A 22,454-nucleotide genomic window follows, 5' to 3' on the forward strand; every position below is an offset into this window, starting at 1 on the left:
TTATTATTGATGTGATTGTAAAATGAGGATTCAGTCATTAAACAGCCTATTTCCCTAAAGACCCTCCCCCTCCCTACGGTTTTATCGATGTCAAAACGATTTTTTTCAATTTTTGGAGGTCCCTCAGTAACTCACGCCTCGCTTATAGTGTGGTCTATGTTTGTGGACCCCAATGTGTGCGAGTTATCGAGGGAGAGGTGTAATAGGATTCTGTCAAAATTCATGTAGAGTTAAATCATGGCTGCATGAAGGATGTGGTAAAGTTTGGAAGATATGTTTTTTAAGGAAGTCTGTCATGAGAGTGGATTTTTATGTCATTTTGTTGTCATTGAATAGATTGATACCTGGATAGCTTGGCTACTGTTGTGTAGACAGGTGGTTTGATAACTGTTCCACAATTTTTGACATTATTTTGGAAGTATAAAAAGTTTGAGATAGAAATAGGCACATGTACCTGGACAAACTTGCCTTTTACATAAAAAGTTCAGAACTGTCCACCTACATTGTGTGATTTGTGGTCTTGGACTGTATTCTCCATTACATACTTCATTAGTGTCTTTTGAGTTGGTTTAAAAAAAGTAAAGCTATGTTTTATTGCCAGCAACTATCTCATTCAAATAGCTCTGGTCATTCTTATCATATTTAGGAGTAGCTGTGATTCCAGTCCATGTCTGTTTTGATTTGACATCCAAAAATGTGTGACCCGTTTTCAACAAAAACTTTTTTGAGCTTCAAATCTTGGTATAACTATATGAAATCAAAGAATGGAGTGTTGCTTATCACATTGGGTATCCTATCTTCAGGGTCAAACTCACAGGTGTATATTTTGGCTTCAGTCACATTTACCATTTCCTTTCAAACTTGACCACTGTTCAAGATGAATGGATGAAATTTGGTATACAATATATTGTCACTTTGGTCTTGTCTTCAAAACTGAGATCACAGGTCAATATGTTTAGGTTGTTTTTTTGCTTCTACTTTATATCATGCAAGTTGTTTGAGCTACAGGGTTTAATGAGGGGACAATTGTACTTTTCAATTTGATGTCATCCCTTGTATCTGCGAAGGTTTCATATTCAAGGTAAGGTCACTGATAATTTCTTTTTACCTCTTTCCTGCACTTTTATTGTAATGCTCTTTGAGATATGGCAATGCAATTTGGTTGCTTTCTATGTCTGTCTAGTAATGTCATAGCTCTGTTTTAAAGATTGTATTCAGATTTCATTCTTGTAAACCATTTTGACTGCACTACGGTAGACAGGGGACAAAAATTAAGTGAATTTGTTTATATTATATGCCATTAAAAGAAAATACATTTATTGGAATGAAATACTGGCTCATCTTGTAATGGAGCTAGAAGATTAATACTAGGTAATAATGCACATTATGCATGTGAATGCCTTGTCCTACTTTTGGATAAACAACACATGTATCTTCCTTCGAGTATGTTCATGTGGAATTTGCTTGATGTCAGTGTTGATTATTTAAATCCACCTTCAGTTTTGGAGAATTTTGTGGACATGTGGTAAGTAGTCATGTAATAATTAATGATGTGTGCTTCAAAACATCAATGAAAATATTTCCCTTTGAGACATTTTCCAATCTCCATGACAGCTGTTGGGTAGTCTCTTCTTATATGCTGACCTTAGGTCTTGATATTTTCTTCCAATCAGTTGGTTTTGTTGTTATGCCCACCTGTTCCCTATTTGGATTCTTCATAATAACTCAAGTGCTCCACCATTTTGCATTACCAAACTTTGTAAACTGCTTCCATTTTGGGGAAAGCAGGAAAGAAGAATATAAGTTTCCATGCTATAACCTAATTTGATTAATGGATACTTTGTCTAAATTTTGTAAATGGCTTGCATTTAAGATATAAAAAAAAAGACACTTGTTGATTTTGGGATCAAACAGCCAAAACAAAGAGCAAGCCCATAATGACTCTATGAAGAAAATTGCATAGCTTTTATGTTATCAAAAAGACAAATATTCACTTTGGGATCTAGAGGTTATGAGCGTCCACCTCAGATGCGGGAGGTCGTGAGTTTGATCTCCGGCTGAGTCATACCAAAGACTTAAAAAAATGGTACTAACAGCTGCCTCACTTGGCGCTCAGCATTGAGAGGTTAGTGTTAGGACTGCTTGGCCTGTTGTCAGGATAATGTGACCAGGTGGGACATTATGCCACGTGTCTGTGGCATGATGCCCCTTTGCTAGACATCACTATAAACTGCCACACTGCATACATGGTAGTGATATGACTGAAAAATTGTTAGAGCTACATTAAAAATCCAAATCACACACACACACATCTCGAGGTTATTGATCAGGGTAACAAAGAAGGAAAAATGATTTCCACTGAGCACATCAAGTTCTGTACAACATGTCTTGACTAAACTTTGTAGATGGCTTGCATTTGAAACAAGAAATAAGCATTGTGCTTAAAATTACAAGATCAATGGTCAAGATCAGAGTTTCTCTAAAAAGGAAAATTGTTGCAACAAAATAGTGGAAGTCTTCTGTCCCAAACCATAATCAGACTTTGTGGATGGCTTGCTCTTAAGACAAGAAAGGCTTCTAATAATATTGGAGTCGGATGGTTAACGGTCAGTGTCGATATAATATAGTGTTATTTTGCTATAAATCAGAGTAAGATGTTTTTTCCAGATATAGACAGACCAGTCTGAGGCCCCCACACAGAGAGTCAGACCTGGTTATCTCGATTACATTGGGGGTATCAAATATCATTGACATATTGGGTCTGGAGATACCAGGGTTTAGTTGACAATGTACTGCAGAACAATGGTTATGTATTTGAAGCACCAAAAATGAGGAGTTTTGTTTCTAAAAACAAATGGCATTTCTAATGCACTATAAAAATAATACTTCAGTCATGCCAGGATGCAGAAAAAAAAGATTGGAGGTCTTTTAAATGAGACTAAGTTTCTGTAGGGTTTGATGATATTTTTCCAAACAAGATAGGCTAGACATGGCAGCCAGTATAACTGGTGGAGGAAGAACCCTGGAAAACCCTGGGAAGAACCACCAACCCATGTGAAGCTACTGGCAAGCTTTTTCACATACCTGTTAGCCGAGCCTGAGACTCGAACCCACCCAGACAGAGGTGAGATGGCAGTGATCTGGAACCGTGAGCACTTTAGACCACTTGACCGTGAGATTAAGTAGCAAGTCACACATTTTTACAACACTTAATTTGCTAACAATGTTGGTGGTTTAAAGTTGTTTTTATTTCCCTGTTAATAGCCTCATCCCTTTAGTAGCCTCAGCAAGGCAATTGTTTTCTCATGCTGACCAAAATCTAGGCCAACTTAAGTACATGTACTTGCAGGACTAATTAAAAAAAAAATATTTTTTTTTGTTAGTGTTGGCTTGTGACTAGTAGCAATATGTAACTGACCAAAAGAGTGCATGAAAATCAATTGCTTTTTTTAATCATCAGAGGCTCTTATACACCAGTAAGCTAGTTTTTACCGATAAAATTTGCCTCTGTACCGGAAAAAGAGATGAGGCTGTCTGAACAAGATGTCCACTTTTGCTTAACCGGCTTGAAGCAGCTGTTCTGTTTTTTAGTGACTTTTTCATGATATTTGTGCTTGTTGCCTGTTTTCATCTTCGTTATTGTGTTCATTATATATTGGATGTTAAATTCGTATGTGTTTTTTCATCTCCTTGTTTTGGAAATGAGAACAATTAGACTTTTTCTCAGCTATCTTGCTCCACTGTTTTTGAACAAACCGCCATCACGTGATACTCGCCAGTCAACCCGTTTATCCTACGATGGACCCTCATTAATTACTTTAAATGATCACTCCTTGGCTCTCCACACTACATTGTGCTCTAGACTAAACGAACTGAGACTACATTCATTATTACCTAAATGTAAACAGAAGCGAAAAAAGAGACGTCGTTTCAAAGCTGGCCGGTGTAGAACAGGAAGAAAAATCCCAGTTATCTCCCTTATTTTGGCACAACCATTTAAAAAAATTTGACCATTAATTTAGATAACTTAATTCAATGCCCAGTCAATAGAACCACCGGAAAAGCGCACAGAAATAGTTAATTTTATCAATGACCAGAATGTTGACATATTTTTCCTGACAGAAACATGGCTAAAAACACCAGGCGATGTGCCCAAGTGTGCGGATCTAACACCCACTGGTTACTCCATCAAGTCATTCCCCCGTAATTCTCGCGGAGGTGGAATTGCTGTCATCACAAAGAACTCCATGATAAAACGTCTTAACTACACCACAACATTCAATTTCGACCACACATCATTTGAACTAGTCCAAACCACACTCACACTGGAGCAAAGGTCAGTCCATTTTTTCTGCCTATACTGCCCTCCTCCTAGTAGAAAAAAAAAGTTGGCTGACTCTCTCTTTTTGGAGCAGTTTCCGAATCTCCTGGACTATGGAAATTCAATAGGTGGCAACCTGATTATTCTTGGAGATTTCAACTTTCACTTTGACTGTCCCGGTAACTCAAATACATCAAAACTCATAGATTCCATTAATGTTTTCAACCTCAAACAGTCAGTTAACCAACCCACCCATAAACATGGTCACATTTTAGACTGGATTCTTCATAGAGCTGATGATAACATTATATGGTCCTCCCTGGTATCCCATGACCTTGCATCAGATCACCTCTGCATTATATGCCATCTTGACATATCAGTCCCTGACCATTCACCTTTATCTGCTACTAAGAGAAACCTTCTTATGATAAATAGAACCAAACTATGACATCCTAGCTAACCTTATAACTTGTTTACCTCCTTTCGCAGAACAACGCGATAACTGTCTGCGTTCATTGCTTGACAAACATGCCCCAGCTACCAAGTGAGAGTATCAATTCAAAAGTGTTCTCCATGGTATAGCAGTGTTAGGGACCAGTTTCGCACTGCTAAAAGAGACCGCTGTAAAGCTGAGAGGCTCTGGCTTTCCACCAGACTCACTATTCATAAGCAAATCTATGAAGTTGCTAAGAAGAATGTCACAAATATAGTCCATGCAGCGAAATCAGCCCACTACACTACTAAGATCATGGAAAGTTCCAGCTGCAAAGAGCTCTTCGAGATTACTAACAAGCTAATGGCAAGGAGCAAATCAACACCACTTCCAACTACCTTCTCTCCAGTCGACCTTCCGGACATGTTTGCAAATTTCTTCCGTGACAAAGTACAAACCATTAGAGATAAGCTTGACACCACAATTTCAATTGATTCATCGTCACCATACAGTTGGGATACAGAATTTGAGCAGCAACCATTAGCAGCATTTGAATGTGTCTCTATGGATTTCATACATACAATCCTGATGAAGGGTGCACCAAAGTCATGTGAACTTGATCCAATTCCAACATCACTGCTGCTTGAGTGCTTAGATCCAGTATTGCCTTCACTAACTGATGTTATTAATACCTTTCTCTCATCCGGGGAATTCCCATCATTTTTCAAAACTGCCATTGTAAAGCCTCTGCTGAAGAAACCAACACTAGACCATAATGATTTGAAGAACTACTGCCCAGTTTCTAATCTCCCATTCATATCAAAAATCTTAGATAAGGTTGTTCTATCCCAGCTTGTATCTCATCTAAATTCAAACAGTCTTTTTAGCAATGTACAATCTGCATATCGCCCTTGCCACAGTACTGAAGCTACTCTTCTAAAAGTAGTTAATGACATTCTCTCTGCGTTGGATAACGGAAAGATTACAGTCCTCACCCTCCTTGATTTGTCTGCAGCATTTGACACAATAGACCATGATATATTACTTCACCGTCTTCAGCATATATTTGGCATTCATGATACAGCCTTACTGTGGTTCAAGTCCTACTTGGTCAACAGGACACAAATTGTATCGGCAAATGGAATACACTCCAGCCCAGTTGATCTATGTTGTGGTGTTCCACAGGGGTCTGTTCTTGGACCTGTTCTCTTCATTCTGTACATTCAGTCGCTCTCAAGTGTCATAGATCATCATCCAATGTCTCACCAATTGTACGCTGATGGCACCCAAATATACAAATCTAGCCACCCAGCTGAAGTTGATGCTACCATCCAAGGTGTAGAGAGGTGCATTTCTGATGTGAAATCATGGATGACATGTAACAAGCTGCAGATGAATGATGATAAAACTGAGGCCATTCTGATCACAACACAAAGACTTTCTCATTCACATCCTTTACCTCAAACAACAAATATCAGCAACACCAACATTAAATTCACACAGTCAGTACAAAACCTGGATGTTACTCTGGACAGTACTCTCACATTACACCAACATGTCATGAACATATGCAAGGCTACATATCTTGAGCTGAGACGCATCAGCTCAATTTGCAAATATCTTTCCGTTGATGCCAGTAAAACACTTGTGTGTTCATTAGTACTATCAAGACTGAACTATTGCAACTCAATTCTGTCTGGTTCATCTGCTCCAGAAACTTCAAAAGGTTCAAAACACAGCTGCTCGGATCATACTTAGAGTACCACAATCAGAGCACACCTCCCCACTGCTCTGTACCATACACTGGCTATTCATTCAATCCAGAATCAAACACAAAATTTGTTCTCTGTGCTACGTTTCACTGTCGGACTCTAGTCCAACATACCTATCCGACCTCACCCATGTGTACATACCAGCAATACTTACACTCCTCTTCTAACAATCGTATACTCATTACTCCCACTATGAAAACAAAGTCATACGGACAGCGTTCTTTTGCATACCAGGGCCCAGCAATGTGAAATGAATTGCCCACTGAACTTAGACACAAAGACACAGTGATCACATTCAAGAGTGCTCTCAAAACTCACTTATTTCGACTGCAAGAACAAACTTAACCCTTTAAGCCCCGATCCCGTCTGTAGTCGTGATCTGGTTTCTGCATTCAATGGCCGATCCCGCCTGTACTCGTGATTTTTTTACTGCATTCAATGGCCGATCCCGTCTCCAGGCATGATGAATGTGTGTTAGATTCAACGTCTCTAATTGGTTACAAATGTTGTTTATCCAAGAAGTAAACAACTATTAAACCAATCAGAAATGATTTTACTTTCATCTGTGGAAATTTGAATTGTTCAGAAGCCAAGGGTTACCGCTTGAGAGCAGTTTAACGCGGTCTGTTCATGAAAAGTCGAAAATGATGGCAGACGTAAGAGTAATTTTTGATGATGATGAGAGTGAAAATGAGGAGTTTCTCGGGTTTGATCTCGAAAATATTGAGCAAGCAGAGGAACGTTATGCTCGGCAGTTGGATATTTTGCGAAATGTAGATTTAGAATCGGATATAGAAATTTCTGAGATTGAATCGTCAGAAGAGGAGGATGCTGATAGTGATGATGATATATTTCTTGCTGATCTAGCAAATTGGAACGATCATCTTCGACCTGTCCAAATTGTTGATTTTATTGGGCCAAATCCCGGACCTACAACAAAAATGGACAAGGAAAAAAGAGAAATTGATTTTTTTCATTTGTTATTTCCAGAGGAACTGTACTCCGACATTGCAAATGAAACTAACGCATATGCCCAAAAATGCATATTAGTGTCACCAAACAAAACGTGGTATCCAACAACACCAGGCGAGATAAAAGCTTTGATTGGGGCTCATGTTGTTATGGGAGTTCTTCCAGCACCAGCCCAAGATATGTATTGGTTTAAGGATAAACTTTTCCATCCTTCCTGCATTGAACTGAAATTTAGTCGTACAAGATTTGAAAATCTGCAAAAATATTTTCATGTGACTGACACGAGCAACAACCCACCATGAAGAGCACCTGGTTACGACAAACTGGCCCATGTTCGACCAATATTGGAGCGTATTCGCAAAACATGTGCTGGAGAATACAACCCACATCGTGAGGTGTCCATTGATGAAGCAGTGATTGGATTTTCAGGACGACTGGGATTTAAGCAGTATGTTCCTTTAAAACCGACCAAGAGAGGCATCAAAGTATGGGTTCGAGCGGATCCTCATAATGGTTATGTTGGGGACTTTCAGGTTTACACTGGAAGGAATGACAACAATCCAGAATTGAATCTTGGACAAAGAGTTGTTCTTGATTTGATGGAGCCTTTGTTTCATCTTGGACACCATGTCTACATTGACAGTTTTTTTACATCTCCAGACCTATTTCTTGAGCTTTGACAAAAAGGTACGTATGGCTGCGGAACAGTTCGATCAAATCGAAAGGGTCTTCCATCTGGATTACACAAAATAAAGCTGAAGGAGCAGGGCCAAAGCATAATCAAACAGAAAGGAGACATGACAGTTACAGTTTGGCGTGACAAGAAGAATATCACTATACTGTGTACCAACTGTGACGGCGAGGCCACATCTGTTAGTCGGAAGCAGAAAGATGGTTCCATCAAGGATATTCCATGTCCACTGCCAGTCCGACTGTACAACATGTACATGAATGGAGTAGACCATGCGGATCAAATGCGAGCAACTTACAACACTGGTAGAAAGTCCATGAAATGGTGGAAGTATCTGTTTTTCTTCCTTTTTGACACTTCAATAGTAAATTCATATTTGCTGATCAAAGAATCAGGAAACCATAATATCGTCACCAAGAACAACAAGGAAAGAGCTAGAACCCAGTTGGATTTTAGAATGAATCTGGCACATCAGCTACTTGGAGACTTTGTAGGTAAAAGGAAAAGGGAAGTATTAGTTCAATCCCCAATTCAGCAAGGTCAACATTGGCCAGTGGTCATGCCAAAGAAAAAAACCTGCAAAATGTGTACCCTTAACAAAATTCGATCTGAACCAACAACTGGATGTGAAGAGTGCCAAATAAATTTATGTGCAAAATGTTTCAAACCATATCACAGTTTAAATTTTCCTGGTTTATTTCAATGAAATTAAGGGCTGGTGACGTGATATTTCTAAAAATGTGGCACATAATTTTGTAAATAGTATATAAATAAGTTGTGAAAGACCTGGACAAATAGGAAAGAAATAATCACTGTGTAGACAAATTCATTGGGAATAATTTGTGAAAATTGTTTGGATTTTTATTTGATACAAGAAGAGAAATTAAGGTAAGAGTGAATACATGTGCATGATATTTACAAAAAATACATCACTGTGTAGACAAATTCATTTGGAATAATTGGTGAAAATTTCATGGATTTGGATTGGATAGAAGAAGAGAAATTAAGGTAAGAGTGAATGCATGTGCATGATGTTTACACAATTTTCCAAACAGGTAAAATCTCTCTGGGGCACAAGCAGCTAGACACAGCTTAGTGCTGCTGGGGCATAGCAGCAGTGATACTGATAACAGGTCTGGGGCTGAATGAGTTAAAGACCTAATAATGTTTCCTACCTGAAATATTCTTAGCATGTATTTTATTTTTTAATGTTTTTCTAATTTCATGGTGTTTGTTTTTGTAATAATATTATATGTTTTTTATCTTATAGGTCTTGTCTAATGTTGTAAAGCACTTAGAGCTTCTAGAGATTAGGCGCTATACAGAGTCCTCATTATTATTATCATTATTATTTATGTACCAGCAAACTATAAAATGTGTTTAAAATCTTTAAAGTTAACTGTCTAAACATCAAATTTTGTAAGCAGTTGATTATTTTCATAAAGTTGTAGTCCCATATCTTTCCTTACTTTGATCAGTGATCATCGGCAGCAACATGGCACTTTGATGGAATGCAAGGCTTTGATATTCAATTCAAGATAAAACAATACAAATGAAAGTAATCCTCTTTTTGTTGTTTCTTTTCTTTTGCATTGAAGAATCTGTAATCATGGCATAGTGATGGACAACTTCATTTTTAAAAAGAGATACCAGGCGCTATGAATTTTTTAAAATATCAATTGTGCTTATATTTACTCTTGTGCAAAACAAATTAAGATCCACGTCTTTGTTGATTGGGGGGGGGGGAGTGGGTACCAGCTTGGTTTGGAATTTTTCCTTTTTCTATTTATAGAAGATTATAAGTCAAGTGATCTAGCTATGCTGAATTTGAAGGCTTGCACTTGCTCCAAGCATAGAAACACTTCAACTGTTTACTTTGTAAGTTAACTCTGAACTAAAGTTGTTAATTATGTATGAACAAAGTTGATGACTGACATGACACTATTGGAATGTGATTACAATATAGTTTGTTCCACAAAGCATTGCAAATTTTATCCTGTCTGTATTTCTGTCAATTTTCAGTTAGCTAAAAGTACCTAATTTGTTTTAAATATATAGTGTAAAATGAATTATGTAGTTTTAGCCACATTTAATGATGCTGACCTGATAATTTACTGAGCTACATAAAGATAAAATTTGTAATGCTGTGTGGAACAAACTATATTGTCATGGTGTTGACATGTGATGCTGTCCATTATGAATTTCAGCTCCCATAAAGGTCAGAAATACATTCATTAAATTTCCTTACTCTAAAGTATTGTTTACAACATACTTTTCTCTATACAAGTGATAAAACCATACATTGATGAGATTGGCTGATTAGCATTTGTACCTGTAAAATTTGGTCTTGTATCAACATTTTCTGTCCTTGCAGTATGAGGTACCGGTAATACAGTAGCTGAAATGCCAGATCATTTGTTGTAAACTATCTCCAAGAAAATGGTTGCATTTTGTCGAATTAACCAGGTCCACATTACTTTGGCCCAAAACTTAAGCCCGACATAATGGGGTTATCAACTTAACAGTGGTTGAGATAATCGAGGAAAAATTAGCATAACAAAAAAGGATTTTTTTGGGACCAGACCAAAAGCTCAACATACATGGGTTCTCGAGATAACTGAGATCAAGATAAGTGGGTTAGACTGTATATGAATAAATGAATAAATCATCCGTTTCATGATACCTCAGTGTGTTCCTCCATTCTTTAAAATTTTGCCCATAGGTGCTTCACATAGTGTGTACTACCGTCTACTCTTGCTTATTGGTCAAAAATGTACTTCTGTTTTTCTAGAAAGAAGAGGCCAGTCTTGGAGACTACACTCTCTTCACAGTTTGCAAACAGATGATTAAGGTGAGCCATTTACTTAATTACTCCGAATTCAGTTTCATTCCTGGAATACCAGTTTTTGTAGATTTAATGTTTGCTACAAACTGTGAATTTAAAGACTCAACAAAAATTATGTCCCATTCATTCCCATGAAAGGTAATAAATTCTCTGTATTTCAGAGTAAAGACATGCCAAAAGGTTTGATTTATTCAACTTGTAAGCCTCTTAAATAACAAGCAACTTTGGCATTGTCATGGGAATGGACAATGAACATTTTTTCATTTATCTGATTATTGAACACTTGTGACAGGCTCATGGCCTTCCCCAACAACCACAGTTTGTTGTGCACTTTCTTTATGGATTGAAGTGAAAATTTGTATTGTGTTTATAGTCATCAGTATAAAGATGTACATATTGACAGATCTTTATCCTCGCATGATTTTCATCTATACTGGTCATAGATCAGAAGAGCTTATGAGGTGGTCTGTTATCTGTCTTCTGTTGTCGACCCCACCATTAACACAAGTTTGGTATTGCTACTCCACTTAATCTATTTTGAGTATTGCCATTAAACTTTACACACACTCTATTTGTATGGTCTAGTTGGTCCTAGAAGAAAATGATGCTGCTCACACATCCAGTATGACCACCACAGTTGCCATTTTGAAAATCTTTGGAGAAAAAACAAACTATATCTTATTCTAAAGTACCTTCAAAGATGAAAGTGAGGTTCTTTTTGTTATAGGTTTTCTGGCATTTTTTTTTAGACTGGACTATAACAAAGTACTGTACATTGGGTCCCAAACTTCATTACTTGAACTTCATCATTACTCACTGTGCACTGTTGCCAAAATACACACAGCAACACCCTAATGCTCAAATTCTAATTACCTTTAAATTAAATCAACACCAAGAATGCCTAAATCGAACTCTTGTATTCCCACAAACAGGAGACAGGAAAAAATGCACTTGAAACAGACAGGGACTACATTCACGGGCACTGAACTGGAACTAATAATTGTGATCTGATTCCATTAACATAAGTTTATTATTGCTGCTACTATGAAACTACTTGAGGATTGCCATGAAACTTTACAAACATAATTCCTATGGACTAGTTATTCCTAGAAAAAAATGGTGCTGTTCACACATCCAATATGGTCACCTCAATTGCCATTTTGAAAATCTTGTTATTGCTACTTCAGAGTGGATGGTTATATGATGTCTACTTTGTCCTAATTGAAAATGGTGCTGGTCTGACATCAATATCAAATCAACCCTCTTGAAAATCTTTTTATTGATTCTGCTTCTGAATGGATGGTCATACCAAGATGGGGTTTTCACTGGAAGACTTTTTATGATGTCTAGTTTGTCCTAACTGAAGACTGTGTTGATCCAGGATCCTGTATGGCCATCACTGCAGCCATCATAAAAACTTTCTTCTTGCATATCATCTGGAACAGAAAATTATATTGACATAGATCCTAGCAGGTTGGGTTAGACATGGGCCCTGGGAATCCATCCCTTTACTGTCCTTGGAATGCCAAGTAAGAGGATATACTTTAATTGTGGGGTTGGGAACAGTTTCCTAGTTTAGAATCATGGCCAAGACCCCAAGAAGGAGAGATCCAGGCAACAATGTTGGTTGTATATATAACTTCGTGTTTTATGGCTGAGAAAATTATCTGGACTAGGGAAGAAGGTAAATGACATCAAAGTACTATATTGAATAAGGGCCATTTTCTGCCCCCGTTTTTATGGGGGGAAAAAATTCTTGTAAATATAACAACTCTGTGCTTTATTGTATTAATCGATGTATAAATCACCCTATTCTGCATTAAATATGCACATAAATTTCTTTTTCATACCAAAACACAACCTTTGAACATGGTATGGTATGGTAAATTTAAAAGAAAATGCTACATTTGAACAACTTGAAACTAGAAATAAGATATAAGTGCAGGCTTGATGAGACAAGGTATTTACACTGATTAATATTTATTAAAATTTTAAGGTTCTCATATTAACTCGTGTTCACGGTTGCGCTAATCACTAAAAATTAAAAAATTCTTGAATTTTGCTGTCTATGTATCATTGTCGTTTTCCCTGTTGCACCATACCTGACAAAGTATTGCTACGCGTGAGCAATTAGACCCACATTTCTAGAGTGCGCTATATTATTTCCTTCATTATTATATTAAAAAAATTCCTGGAATAATAACGATTCAGATATTTTAAAAATAATGTTATTCATTCTTTCTCTTTCTTCATTCTATCTAAATTGCATTGGGAACAAGATTTTTCGAAGAGGCGCTGAAGGGGCATTTGGAACTATATATAAACAAAGGCTACGTGGATTAAACATTAAATGAAATTGTATTTTTACGTTGCCAATTTTTGGCAAAAGGATGCTTTAAATAATAGGGTAATTACATATATATTATTTATTTTATACATTAATAACAAGGGTTTTTCTTCATTTACATCACAATACCGTTTGCTATGTTTAATTCACTATTACAGTGCAATTCCGTACATGTCATCTAAATTAATCTGTCAATTTTCTGCTGGAAATAACGTTTACAACCTACGTACTTTTTCATTAAATTTTGTGAACTGTGTCTTTCTTTATATAGTAACAATAACAATTTTATTAAATTCTATTATTAAATGTGCACACAACAATAGTCTGCAGTTATATAAAGCAGCTTGAAAAAAATGTCATCTGCATGATATACATATGCAACTGCGAAAGTTTGAATAGCTCAAATGGTTGAGCATTTATTTCTAAACCTATTGAACCAAGTTTGAATCTGCCTTGCTCCGATTCTTTTTTTTATTTTTTTAATATCTTTTTATTTTTAAGAATTACTATTCATAATATCAACAGCTGTGAATTTATTTTGAAATAAAATTAGTCTTGAGAGACCATTATTATTTGGCAGAAGGGGTGGTCTTTCAAGACAGGTTCTACTGTAACAGCTCAGCAAAACCAACAAAAATAATACACAATTTTAAAATCATTTTATTTTTATTTCAAGCAAGGTAACATTTTTATCAATATGTTATTCATCTAAAATCGAACATTACAAGGGTGGCCAATCATGTCTGCATCAGAAAATAATGGTAGTGGAACCCATGATGTGAAGCGGTTATTCTTCCATATTTCATGCAAGTATATTTATATTAAATTTTTTCATACTGAATTTTTATCACATTTTCCATTACACTCGTCCAAAACAAGAATAATCGTTTAAAGAATGACATAAAAAAATTTAACTTGCTTACTACACTGATGATGTTTTTAACAATTGCTTTAAAAAATTAACAATTGCTAAAATTGTAAACTGTCCAAACAGTGGGAACAATGTCCACAGTCCCGATGGAAGCCAAGTACATGTGTGTAATTATGATTCTATAACTGAAAATAATATTTGCATTCTGTGCCAAAAACCTATTAGTTCAATCTACTTATCTAATTACTGCATATTTATAGTAATTACATAATTTCTTTATTTCATTAAAAGAGCACCTCAAAACTTTCTAAACTTACTAATCAGGTATAATAAAACAAAAAACTATAATGCCATAAAATGTACAGGTGAAAATCTTTTATTCAGAGTAGAACATGCTTGAATAAGAAATATCACTAATACTACTACTAGTAATAATAATTAATAACAGCAGTAGTAAAATAATAACAAAATGTAGCCCACATACCATTTTTTGTATGGGAAATAAACAATGGGGGGGGGTACTAACTAACCTTAAAGCATATATAGCATAAAATATATTCAGAACAAAGTGATTTAGAAGTACAAAATGTTCAATTATTTTCTACAAAAATCGAAATGTCTAAAGCATATTAATGTTCCTGGTGCTACAAAAGGGTAAAACCATCAGCTAGAACAAAAGTACTTACAGCATTCTAGAAAAGCGTACAGAGAAATTACATGTATTACAAAGGCCTGTAACACAAGATGATGTTGTTTGCTCTAGTTGTTGTAGTAAGTATTACAGAAATCTGTCAGTCACAAGTTCACCAAGTCCACACATGATCCAGATTTTCAGCTACCAACTACTTTAAGTGCTGCCTTAAAAAGCCCACAAACAATTGAATTGTTTGTGGGCTTTTTAAGACGTGTTGTATGTAAAAGACCACATGGGCATCAAAATCATCTTGTTAAAGTCCCAATCTGTGGTATTACCCAGTCTTTTATAGAGTGTGGTATATTTATAAATTATTATAGTAGATGTTGCAAATTTTATTTGGAAAATTCATACTTTAGTAATGAAGCCTTACAATCTATCAGTGCAAAAAAAGAGTTTGAAGACTTCAAGAACAGACATTACCTCACTTTTGCAAAATGTGTGTGAGTTAATTAAAACAAAGTCATTTTTTAACTTTGATATTCCTTCTTCCCTGTCTGATGATGACTATTTCCATCTTACTGGCTTGAAAAGAGATCAATTCCTCGAAGTGTCTTCTTTCTTGAATACACTGCGTAATACACGTGGTCGATCACCACTGACATCACTGGGTGTTTTTCTAACAAAGCTGCGGGTAGGCCTTCCAAACACCATTTTATCCACATTTTTCCATCTAACAGCATCACAAGTGCAACGAATAATTAAAACCATGCGGGAGTCCCTTGTGGTTTACTTTGTTGGTCAACACTTGGGTTTTCAACACATCACACATGATGTATTCTCATCTGTCCACACTACTCCACCTGCAGGGGAGATATTTAATCATGGAAGCAACAAGGCAGTCCTTGTCCTTGATGGTACATATATATATATATATATATATATATATATATACACACACACACACAAAAGAGCTCTGACTATAACTTCCAACGACGTTCATACAGTTTACATAAAAATCGACCATTAGTTAAGCCAATGATGGTTGTGGGAACTGATGGTTATATTTTAACTGTTCTAGGCCCATATTTAGCTGATCATTATAACAATGATGCAAGCATAAGTAAACACATTGTAAGAACAAATGCTGAAGATATTGGTTACAGTAGGGTGATGTTTTTGTTGTTGACGGGGTTCCGCAACTGTCGATTTATTACAGGAACATGGATTTAAAGTTGAAATGCCAGTTTTTCTACATAAAGGACAGAAGCAGCATTCAACAGAAGATGCCAACACTTCAAGACTGGTCACAAAAGTATGATGGGTAGTAGAGAGCATTAATGCATGAGTAAAACAGTGGAAGTTTTTTGACAAAGTAGTGCCAAATACATTTGTTCCTCATATAGGTGACTTCCTTTGAATTATCTGTGCATTAATGAATAAATTTCAACCACCCCTGGCCAACATGGATCCATCAACTGCTGAGACCGCAAGAAGTATGGTTAAAAAGGCAAAGGAACCGAACAGTGTTCAAATCCTGGTTCAAGAGAACAACTTGCTGAATAAGTGCAAAATCTACTTTTAAAAAGGATGCATCCACTGATGAACTGACTGATTTCCCCAGGCTCTCAGTTGATTACCTGCGTTACATCACTTTGGGCATTTATCAAGTCAAACAGGCTCCAAGTTATACAAATGAACATCTCACAAATGAGGGGCTTTATAATGTTATGGTATGCATGGATTTTCCAGGCCTGTTACATGCAAAAATCCAGTCTCGCCACTCCAGAAAGAAAACACATTCACTGTGAATCCAATACAAGCCTAACGATTACACGGATCCCATCAAAGGATGGTACTGTACCTGCAAGGTTGTTGCTCGGGTTGTAGGGTGTTGTGCACACATGTCAAGTGTCATATGGTTTCTGGGCTGCAAAAGATGGGAAAAATGATGAGTTGACAAAGAAAAAATCACTAACTTGTCATCTTAAGGATGCATCATTTATTCCAGAATGTGAAAATAGAGACGGTAAATCAATTGAGGACTGATTACTACACTGCGACCACTACCTGCACCAATAATCATCTGGTTCTGTTTATATGTGTGTGTGTGTGTGTGTGTAAAAATATTTTTTATAATTTTAATTGTCATCCATTATCAAGATGTTTATATTATTATGGCATGTCATTTGGGTGATAATAAGAAAGTGAGAATGATAATACATTCCACATTTAAATGAATATAAGATGTATTTTTAAGACATGCTCTTCAATTATTTTGACTTATTATGTTTGTGTTTTACTGACTAGTTTGTTTTTCAATACTTTTTATCATTGATGACTGTGCAGTCATGGCAGGTTCGGTCTATAGAAAATGGCAAAGGTGTAGCTGACTAGTTTCTTGTGATGTGTTGCCTGTATAATAAGCACTGGAAATAGTGTTAATGTATAATTTTTGGCCACCTCCCTTGGTGTCTCTATGAGGGGTCAAAGGATAAATGGCAAGTACAGAAACAGTTACTCATCTCACCCTTATGATAAGCAGGTGTACATGACTCTTATTATTGTGGTTGGATTACAAGCATCCGGATTTGCGATTGTGTTTAACTACTAACGTTAGGTACAAATTATTTATTCAGTGCATTTCATTTGAAATCTACTATTGTGCTTCATTGGCATATTAACCCTTTACCTCATAGAGCATAGTGACAAAGTGCAGCTCGCTGTACATAGAACAGAGGTTACCTAGTCGACCGCATACGCATAGCTTGCCTGTGAACTATTAAGCAATGTAGTGTATGTTACGTTTAACAGCAATTTTAACCATTTTACATTTTTGGTACACATCTATTACATGTGGTACAATTTAAGAGTAAAGTCCGATTGTTATAGCTGTGTAATTATTTATCACGGAAGAATTTGTTATGTGCTTTAAAATCTGGAGAGAATTCGTTCACCGTCATATCAGTGAGGCCGTGTGACCAACCGTAGAGCTGCCATTTCTCATACTCGAAATTTACAAGTTTTTCATCTGTGTCTACATCACTAAGTCACCTAAATTTGATAATTTATAAAAACTAATTGCAGCCTATATCAATATCAGAGCCTTTACCTAGGTTATTGAATCTTTCATAGTTGTGATTCTAATCATGAAAACTTCGTAAGTACTGAATGAAATCCGCGACCGCCATTTTGGAGAGTGGAGATTACGACCCAGTTACTTTAAATAGCAGATATCGACCAGTACATAAACAGTGACCACGTGATCTGACGTAATTGTCATTCACAGAAATGAATGTAGTATCTAATAAGGGGTTTTCCCCGAAGGTGGCGCTACGAAAACCGGCTTAAAATGGCCGTTGTTTACAGCAGACGTAAAAAGGCGCTTCTATGGGACTTTTGTAGAAGCGTCAATAGTCGCTTCTATGCGACTTTTGTAAAGGCGTCCAAAGACGGTTGTATGAGGTAAAGGGTTAACAAAGTGTGTTCTCGCCATTATAGATTTCACAGCTAAAACGTAACAATAAGATGCATTTTTGTGGTGGGGTGGGGGGTGGCCCATTTACCCATTGCCATTCATGTTTTACAAAAGTATGTAAAAATTACACAAGTGTTGGTGTAAGGGATATTAAATATTGCTTGAGATTCGCATTAATATGTGGACAAATATATTGTTCATAAACGGATCATATATTGAATAGAGGCTACATCAAGGGGTATGGAAGTAAAGGTATTTATATTTATTTCTGCTATAGATTGAAACACGTGTGTGTGTGTGTGTGTGTTATATTGCCATGAAAGTACAGTGGAACCCCGCTATAACGCGCCCCACCATAACGCGAATTCGGATATAATGCGGTCGTAGCATGGCTCCCGAAATTTCGTATATTCATTCACACATGGAGAAAAAAAATTTGGAGAAAAGTAAAAAAAACAAAACAAGAAATTAACTTCATTTTGGGCATGAGATTAGTTGTGACTTTTAAAATAATATGATCGTGGCATGGGTCCTGAAATTCATTTACGTGTATTTTTATCGGACCGTGAAAATATTTGTTTAACGTACGAGAAATAGTGTGTAAAACGTTTATTATAATTTGGTGGAAGAATTCGCGTATGACTTTTAATAATAAACGATCGGAACTTAACAATTTATCCAGGTTCTTTAAGTGATTTTGGAGAAGTGATCGTGTATGAATTCTAAAATAATACGATATATATAACGTACGAGAAATAGTGTGTACAACGCTTGGCTTCTGAAATTTATCAATTTGAACAGGTTGTGGTGAAGCTCCGTATTCTACTCTAGAAGAGAAAACTGGTTTCAATAGGTTTTTGAATTGTTAAGCCGAAGTAAACATTATCGGAAGTGTTACTTATTACGGATCCATGAGTAAAGCCAGTAAATCGTCTTTGTGATTGTCTTCCATGAATTCTGTATACAGTCGTTGCTCAAACAATAGCCGACATGGGCTTCTTATTTAACTGCAATCACAGCCAAGCAGCAGACAAAGCTGTGGTTGATACAAGAGTCGCACAATTTAATAAACATCAAAGGACGAAAGCCGCCAACATGTATGCTGTGCTTGGCGGTGTGATCAAACAACAAACAGTTGAAAGTAAATAATATCCACTTTATTATCTGTAAATTAAAAGGGTATGAAATTGTACATCCGTTCAGCTTAATTTTGTTTTATATAAAAAGTGATTCGTAACCATTGCAGGCCTTCATTACTTAGTTATCGAGCTTTATCTGTGTACGTTGTTTGCTTATATAAAAAAATATTTTACTGTTATGGAAAAGCAAGTTCAAAAACGCAAGTCGTTTTCTGCTAAAGAGAAACTGTATGCCCTAGATCAACTAAAGAAGGGCAAACAACAAACTCAGCTTGCCAGAGATCTAGGAATCAGCGAGTCCACTTTGCGAGGGTGGAAAACAGATGAAGGAAAGCTCCGTAGTCTACCCAACATTCTTGAAGAGGAAACTGGTTTACAGCGTAAAAGGGTTAAGTTAGCTAATGACAATGTCCTAGATTCAGCTTTGTACCAATGGTTTGTACAAGCTCGCTCAGAAGGTGTTCCAATTTCTGGCCCAATTCTGAAAGTCCAAGCAGAGAAATTTGATCGCCGTATCAATGGAGATGATTCCAAATTTAAGGTGAGTAATGGCTGGCTAGACAGATTCAAGAAAAGGCACGCTATCAGCCAAGTTCTTGTGTCTGGGGAAATCCGCTCCGCTGACAAAGAGGCTGCCAATTCCTACCCGATTGGCTTAAAAAGTTGCTGGAGGACGGTTGCTACACAGCCGACCAAGTTTACAACTGCGATGAGACTGGTTTATGTTATAAAATGTTACCCGATCGCACCCTTGCAACCAAGACTGACAGTCACAAACGAGAAGGTTTCAAGAAGAGGAAGGACAGAGTGACTCTCTTATTTTGTGTTAACAAGTCTGGCAGCCACAAAGTCAGACCTCTGATGATTGGAAAATCGAAAGCTCCCAGATGTTTTCATCATGTAAATATGAAGGCACTTCCATTTCAGTACACTAACAGCAAGAATGCTTGGATGAATAGCTCCATATTTGACGACTGGTTTCACAAAACATTCGTTCCAGATGTTCGGGCTCATTTACGAAAACTCAAGCTGGAGGAAAAAGCTCTACTCCTGCTAAATAATTGCTCTGCCCACCCCCCAGCGGAAAATCTTGTCAGCAGTGATGGCAAGATCAAAGTTTCGTACCTCCCGAAAAACACTACGTCAGAAATCCAGCCACTTGACCAAGGCATAATTTCCGTATTTAAACAAAATTATCGCCGTGAAATGATAAAGGGAATGGTAGCAGATAATAACGCATCCGTCGACACATCATTGGCATTACTCAACTTAAAAGAAGTATGTCACCTTGGAGGTAAAGCCTGGGATGCTATCACTGCACGCTGCATTGAACGATGCTGGATAAAGGGTCTTGGGCCAGCTTTTACGCCCTCGACACAAAATGATAGTGACGATGAGCTTGAATTTACAGGATTCACTGAAGACGACGTACGTTTAGCAGAAGAAGCACTCAAAAAATACGAGCACAGTCATCATGATATCCTTAACTGGTATTCAGTAGATGACATCTGCCCTATATACGAACACATATCAGATGACGAAATTGTTACAAATGTCAGCAGGAAGAATGAAGCTGCACAATCAGAACCTGAAACCAGTGACGATAATGATAACGATGACGATGGCACCCCAACTCCCCCACCAAAAGTGTCTGAAGCAGTAGTACATTTAGAAGCAAGTTTAAGGTGGCTGGAAACACAAGATGTTGACAGCGTCAAAGTCCTTCAATTAAGAAACATTCTTGACTTTGCTAGAACCCAACAGTTCGCGGCAAAGAAGCAAACGTCATTGGATATATTTTTCAAGAAATGATGAAATTTAAATTTGGAACCACACTGACTTTGCACTTTGCGCAACGATTAATTTAGCAGTTTTCACATGTTTCTTTTGATGTTCACAAAATCTGAAATAAAAGTTATTTGCATGCTGAAATCATGCGTTGATTGTTAATTATTCTTGCAGTTGTCGCATATGATAAAATTTTAGCAGTATGAAATTTGTACAGACACCGTATGTAGACCCGGGAATAGCTGCATGCAATGACCGTACGATATCAGACGGCAAGTAAATGGTTTCAATATTTTGTTCATCCTATATTTTACACGACGAATTCAGACTATTACAAAATTATTGAATATTTTAAATCTGTACGATTTTCAATGAAATTACATCCATTATGGATGAACTGCATGCCACGACGGCATGGTAGCATACGGTGTTGATACACTTTTCATGATATAGCGATAGTCTGGTATTATCGGTCAATCTGTATTATCGTTCAAACAAATAAAAATTAGTAAATGTTTTTAATGCACAGTAATAACCTATAAATATATTAGCCATCGATTATTTTGAATATATCTTAATTAATGCATTCCAGTTAATATTGATCTGATGATAAGCCGACTTTTGATCATTGTACATGTATACATGTATATGTTCTCGGAAAAAAAGTTAAATATTGTAAAACCCCGCATTAACGCGACCCCGCTTTTAACGCGATCCGATTTTATGGACCCCGATCATCGCATTATAGCGGGGTTCCACTGTATAAAGATAAAAATACATAAAGAACACTTGTCATTTCCAGTGAAGGTAACAAACCAATATGTTCGGTGAAGAAGCAATTATATTGGTCCCTGTTAATACCTAAATATATTCATAGCATTCAATAATATTAAACAATAATTCAAATAATTCAATAACATGAAACATCGTTCAATAATGTTAATCAGTATTTCATGTTGGAACATTTTTTATTATTTTATGGTTAAGTACCTTTTTTGTCAATGTAATTTAGGTGTAGTATTCAGTGGACGTATTCGTTATATATATATATATATATATATATATATATATATATATATATATAGATGATTTTGGCTAAGATAAATCCATATGGAATAGCTTTAGAAATAAAATTTTATTTACAGAGCTTTATAACCCAAAAA

At 36.5% G+C, this 22,454-nt stretch overlaps 1 protein-coding gene and 1 pseudogene across 1 annotated transcript in view; both read left to right on the forward strand.

Annotated features, from left to right (window-relative positions):
* The window catches only part of LOC149780916 (Golgi apparatus protein 1-like), a 220,331-nt gene that overhangs the window by 144,610 nt on the left and 53,267 nt on the right, over positions 1–22,454 (forward strand). Inside the window, exon 18 of the mRNA XM_089938010.1 lies at positions 10,981–11,040. Within this exon, the coding sequence (XP_089794136.1) occupies positions 10,981–11,040 (60 nt within the window). The remainder of the gene's footprint in view (positions 1–10,980; positions 11,041–22,454) is intronic.
* On the forward strand, positions 15,656–16,838 carry LOC149780918 (uncharacterized; annotated as a pseudogene).

Source organism: Sinohyriopsis cumingii, chromosome 16, assembly GCF_028554795.1.
Source record: "Sinohyriopsis cumingii isolate HCF-2022 chromosome 16, ASM2855479v2, whole genome shotgun sequence".
Classification (NCBI taxonomy): Eukaryota; Metazoa; Mollusca; class Bivalvia; order Unionida; family Unionidae; genus Sinohyriopsis; species Sinohyriopsis cumingii.